The 6,481-nt window shown below is 38.1% G+C and overlaps 1 protein-coding gene across 3 annotated transcripts in view; it reads right to left on the bottom strand.

Moving 5' to 3' along the window:
• The window catches only part of SLC12A1 (solute carrier family 12 member 1), a 102,383-nt gene that overhangs the window by 39,936 nt on the left and 55,966 nt on the right, over positions 1-6,481 (bottom strand). For all 3 annotated transcript variants that reach the window (XM_017545113.2, XM_017545105.2, XM_017545119.2), the window contains exon 18: positions 972-1,112. In XM_017545113.2, the coding sequence (XP_017400602.1) occupies positions 972-1,112 (141 nt within the window). The remainder of the gene's footprint in view (positions 1-971; positions 1,113-6,481) is intronic.

Raw genomic sequence — 6,481 nt, forward strand, 5'->3', positions numbered from 1 at the left:
CTGGGATTACAGGCTTGAGCCACCGCGCCCGGCCTTCACAAGTATTCTTAAGGGAAATTAGACACAGGAATGCATCAAATACTCTTAAGCTTCAAAATATTACCAATTAAGCTTAACCAATATTTTTTCTTTCCTGCCTGCATGTGCATCTGAATTACCTGGATGCAGTCCTGACTTCTGACACTCTGAGATATGGTAACTCTGAAAGCCAAATGCACCATTTCCTATACATATAATTAAGGGTTTTCAACCATATTAAAGCCAAAATGCTTAGCAAGCCAAGCTCTACAATTTCTGAGAATCTCTTGGATTGTTTTAAGGATTCTCTGTCATTCTAAATGATGATGATCAGAACTACGAAAAGACTTTATGTACTTACTAAAGAGGAGATAAAGGAAGGAAAAAAGGAAGAAAAATAAAGGAGAAAAGATGTGAGAACTGTGGGATTTAAGGTTGAGCTGTAGAGATTATTACATTTTATTCAACATTCTGAAAATAATTCAGAAGGATAGGGAGATTTTATGCCCAGATCACCATGCATTAATTTAGTTGGTCTAGCAGCTGCCCTAACACCATTTGCAAAAGAAAAAAGGAAAAGAAAGCCTGACTTGAGCATTGCTATATGCAGTATGAGATATAAAAATAGTTTGAAGTTTCAATAGGATCCTGAATGTCGTCAACCATCGGAACAAATTTGCATTTCAATAAGTACGGGGGCAGAATGTATGCTGGTGGCCAAAGGCAACCTCATTTTCCATTTCCAGTGTATCATTCATAGTTTATTGTAATAGAACTTCTCTGCTTTTGTTCTAGTTTTGCCTCTACCCAGGAATTCAAAATAATTCCTTAACCATCTGCACTGATCTCTGATGCTGAGCTGCCTTCCTACAGCTGTTCACTTTGGGAGCCTCATTAACACGGAGCACTGGCTGTCTTTTGCCTCTCTGCTCCATCTCTCAATGCAGCCTTACCTGAAGGAGACTTCGGACGCCATCCCTGAAACAGTCTGCTGCCACTGCAGCATAAAAAGCCTTGATTTTATTCTTTATAAGCCAGGCCTGTTTTTTCCCCATGCCACTGTTCATCTCCTTAACACACAGCTTGCGCGGTCCCTGTGCGACACAATGAAATATTGGTTAGAAGCCCTGCTATTATACATCACATTGCTGTTGTTTTCTAAAGGACAAAAATAGCCAGCAATGCCCCATTGAGTTAAGAAATGGGAAAGAGGGAAAAACACCTCACTGGACAGGGTTCTGCAGATTCAGCCTTTTGGAGAGGACCTATGCTATTCACATCACTCATTGTCTACCCAAAATCTAGACTTACTAACATCTGCTTAATTAACTGCCTGCCACTGAATGAAAGGAAGAACTGAGGGCATCACGGCACATGAGGAAAATACTGAAAATGTGACTGAAGAGGCTCAGGATAAATAATCAACCTTTGACTCATTAGCGAGAGCTACTTTTAGGAAGACCAAAGAAATCTCAGCTGGAGCCTAATTTCAAGAATGGACTGCCATGAACTGCACATCGTGACAATTTTATTTGGCCGATGCGTGACTTTTTTGTTGGCAAAAATACCCTTATACCACATTTTCCTGGTAATGTTGCCACACTTCCACTCAAATACATTAACATTTCCTTGTCATTCAATAAATTTGGTGGGAACAAAATTTACATACCTATGACCTAAGAAGAGTGGAAGAGATTAAGAGGGAGGAAGGCAGGTGTTGTGGCCGCTGATAAAGCATTTTATAATTTCAAGATTTAGTTCTGGAAACTCATTTTTAATGAAAAATTCTATTCTTATTTCTCCTTCCTTAAATGTCCAAGCTAACTCTTTTCTTCTCATGTTGTAATTCAATCCATAAGGTATTTCTGACTATCTGCAATATGTCTGATAGAGTATGAATCCATTTTTCCAGGAAATTATTTTAATTTATAGAGAGATATGTATTTTGTTGAGATGTCTTAGATTTTACATGAATCACTTTGGATGTTGATAAAATGCAGCCTTGTAGGTATTGAAGTAGGACTCAAGATTTTGCATTTCTCATAAACTCCTGGAGGGAACAGATGCTGCTGCTCCTTAGACACACTTGAAGTCACGGTCTTAAAGGATCTCAGATTGGAGAGAGGACATTGGGATGCGTGGAAAAAAAAAAAAAAAGCCCAGGCTTTGCGGTCAGACAAAACTGGTCTCAGATCCAAGCTTGAGGAAGTAATTGATTATCTCTGAGCTTTGATATCTTGTTCTGAAAATGAGGATAAACTCTTGCTCCTGCAAGGTTGCTTTAAGTAGTAATAATAAAGTACCTAGTACAATGTCATTGAAGCCCCAGCTAATTTCACCACTGTGCTTGTTCTCTAACACAGCTGCAAGAACACTGAACTGAGAGTCAGAATGTTGGGTCAGACCTGACACTGCCTGGCTGACACTCTGGGTCTGTGATTTGTCCTGTCTTGATGTATGTTCTACACTTAAAAACTCAGGCAATCGCCTAGGTCATCACTGCCTAATACGACAGCCTGTATGTCCATGCTGCTATTAAGTGTTTGAAATGTGGCTGGTTCACACTGATACGCTGGAAGCATAAATTACACAATGGATTTCAAAGTCTCAGTACAAAAAAGACTGAAATATCTCATTAATGTTTCTATATTGATTTCATACTGAAATTATAATATTTTGGACACAATGGGTTACATACAATATTATTAAAAATAACTTTACCTATTTCTTTTTTCCTTCTTGAGAGAGTCTTGCTTTGTCACCAGGCTGAAGTGCAGTAGCACAACCTCAGCTCATTGTAACCTCTGCCTCCTGAGTTCAAGCGATTCTCCTGCCTTAGCCTCCTGAGTAGCTGAGATTACAGGTGTCCACCACCACACCTAGCTAATTTTTGTATATTTAGTAGAGATGAGGTTTCACCATCTTGGGCAGGATGGTCTCAATCTCTTGACCTCGTGATCTGCCCACCTCGACCTCCCAAAGGGCTGGCATTACAGACGTGAGCCACCGTGCCTGGCCTCTTTTTTTCTTTTTAATTGGCCACTAGACAATGTCAAATCACATATGTGGCACATAATATATTTCTATTACACAACACTCAGTCTCTGGTGTCCTTTCCATTTTAATATTCTATTTAAATTGAATCAGATTCTTTATATTCTTACTTTTTCCAGCATATTTCCTAGAACCTGCCAACTTTTCAGAACAGTTTGGCTGACTTCACATTACGGGAAAATTAAAAAACAAGAAACTTCCCTGAAGATAGAAAAGGTAGAGAGATCGGGAGAGTAGTTACTAAACTAGATGACCTTGTCTGAGGAAGGCTATGCCCTTATGGATCAATTTAGCTAAGGTTTCCAGCTTGTCAATGCATTTCGAATCACTAGTCCTTCTTTGGGCATTCTAAACTTCATCAACTGCTGAAGAAAGAAAGAATATTTTATTCAAGGAAGTTAGAAGAATAACAAACAGAAAAGGCTTTGAACCATCAGTGTAGCGAGTTGTACTACAGTGACTGTGAACCCCTGGGGAGAATGGCATTTATTTAAATAAATACAGTCTAACGTATGTCTACTGGTATTATAAAAATCCAGATTAAACATTAATTGTGACAGAGAGATTTACTTTAATGCCTAAACTTGCCATATTGAGAAGTCATAAAAACGTTTCATGCAGAATCTCTCTTTGCTAAAAACGATTATAACATCATTGTAGCACACTTATTAATGCGAGGCAAGGAAGGCTGCAATACAAATGTAGTAAAAATAAGCAAACTAACAAAGAGAAAAGACGCACTGGAATACAATTATTCAACATTCAAATATGTCATAGTTACAAAAATGAATTTTACTACCCCTTTAGAATATTATAGAGATTAGCTTCAGTTGGGATCCAAAATATGAGTACATAAATTAATTCAAGATTCAAACAAAGAAGCTTTAAAAATCTTGTGTATATTATAGCTTTGATATTAATTGAGGAAGGGGTAAAGCGTTTCTAATTATGTAGCGTGGAGAACTTGATGCGATGTTACTTTAAATACTGTAAGTGACTATCATGAAAAGGAGTTTGTAAAGGAGTTCTGACCCCATTAGGATCAAACAGAGAAATTTGCCAAGTGCAATATTTCTTCCTACTTTTTTCCTTAAACATTGGAAGTCTTATTTGTCTGTCTTCGTTTTCATGGCTGCTTTGGTTGGGAAGGAACATTTTTTCCCTTTCTGATTTGCTCCATATTATCTTACTACACAGGCTGGTGCCCATTCATAGGTTATTTCATTCTTTCAATATTTGGTCATGTCACTATTTTACTGACATCATACCAGAGGCTTACTGACAAAAGAAGAATAAGATGCATCTAGAAAGAATACATTTTTTCCTTGGTGGATGTGAAAATTGAGATTAAGAGGAGGTTGAAGATAGAAGAAAAAATGAGATTTTAGTTTTTCTTGGGTTATATGGGCTTGAATTGTCTTCCTTATATTGTAGAGTTAAAAGGTGGGTGTCTTCTATGAGATATGTTGAGAACTCCTCAAACAGAGAATTTAAAGAGAGCTTTAGGTTTTCTTAAGATACTTTATAAATTTTTAGAAAAAAAAAAAAGAAAAAGAAAAAGAGAAACAGGGTGAAATTCTAAGAAAGATTCTACATGAGAAAGCCAGTCAAAGGTTGTCCCTTTCCTTCATTATAGGAGAGGAAAATCAGGTTTAAAGTAACATTAATGAGTAGGAAAAACATGAATGAAAATAGGTTACATCTTGGTATCCATCTGTGAAATGATAAGAATACTCATAAAATTCAGATAACATTGCCTCTGGGGACAGAGAGAGTCAGGGGTCTGGAGTGGTTTTAAAAGGGGCTTTAACTTGATCTGTAATGGCTTATTTCATTTAAAGAGTGAGTGGAAGGCAAGATGCAGTGGTTCACACCTATAATACACTTTGGGAGGTTGAGGAGGGCGAATTGCTTGAGCCCAGGAGTTCGAGACCAGCCTGGGCAACATGGCAAAACCCCATCTCTACAAAAAATACAAAAATTAGCCGGGTGTGGTGGCATGTGCCTGTTGTCCCAGATACTGGGGAGGCTAAGGTGGGAGGATTGTCTGAGCCTGGGAGCTCAAGGCTGCCGTGAGCTATGATTGTACCATTGTACTCCAGCCTGGGTGACAAAGTGAGACCCTGTTTCAACCAATCAATCAATAAAATAAGATAAAATAGATAAGGTGAGTGGAAGCATCTGTGGCCATTTTTTTTCTTTTTTTTTAGGCAGGGTCTCACTGCATTTGGCCCAAAATGTTAACAGTCGTTAATTAGGAAATGTAGACTATAAATTAAAGGTCTTATTTAATTTTATATAGTGAGCCATATGGAACTGCCAGTATCTAATGATTTTGATCTATAAAAATGCAAATTTTATATGATTCAACCTAATTAATTTTTTTAGTGTTTCAAAATTAAAAAACAGAATCAATCTTTAAAAAGTCTTATTTCTTTGGCCACCAGAACAACACAATGTACTTGATAAAAGATGCCACTGTAGACTTGAAAGCCTTTTGCAAGGCAAGACCAGCAAAATTTAGAAAAGGGGTAAGCGGGCTGGGCACAGTGGCTCACGCCTGTAATCCCAGCATTTTGGGAGGCTGAGACAGGTGGATTATGAGGTCAAGAGATCGAGACCATCCTTGCCAACATGGTGAAACCCTGTCTCTACTAAAAATACAAAAATTAGCCGGACATGGTGGTGTGCACCTGCAATCCCAGCTACTTGAGAGGCTGAGGCAGGAAAATCACTTGGATTCAGGAGGTGGAGGGTGCGGTGAGCCAAGATCATTGCACCACTACACTGCAGCATGGCGACAGAGCGAGACTCCATCTCAAAAAAAAAAAGGAAAGAAAGAAAGAAAATAGGTAAGGGGCATATTTTTGGACAATAATGACTTTATCTTTTCCAAAACCCAGATCAATGGAATCAACTTTCAATTGAGTTAACTTTTGAACCTTAAATGTATATCTGTTTTTTATTTGTTTTAATAAAAAATTCCTATTTTTAAATGTAAAAATAGAAGTATTAAGAATGAGGGACTGCTGCAGTATGATGTCTTTGCACATGGGAAAGGAAGTGTGAACGGACCCCATAAGACTTCTAGAACTGAACACAGTGTGCCCAGAGAATTACAGGTACATAAATTCAAATTAAATTATCCAGGATGATTGGTTTGGATCTCTCTCCATCTACTATGAATGACATAAGTGAGGAAGCTCACTGACAAACACAGTGCTTATGTGTGTCGGGATACAGAGGGTAGAACTGGTGGAGGATGCAACTTGCAACCTTTAACTAATAACTTCCCTTTTGCTGAACCTGTTGAACTTGGCTATGCTTAGAAATATGAGGGGGATACTACAAGGTGGAGTTTTCCTCCCTCCTGTCTTCCTATGGTAACAAGAATGATAACATACAAAAG

The sequence above is a fragment of the Cebus imitator genome, unplaced genomic scaffold (assembly GCF_001604975.1).
Source record: "Cebus imitator isolate Cc_AM_T3 unplaced genomic scaffold, Cebus_imitator-1.0 Scaffold9, whole genome shotgun sequence".
NCBI lineage: Eukaryota > Metazoa > Chordata > Mammalia > Primates > Cebidae > Cebus > Cebus imitator.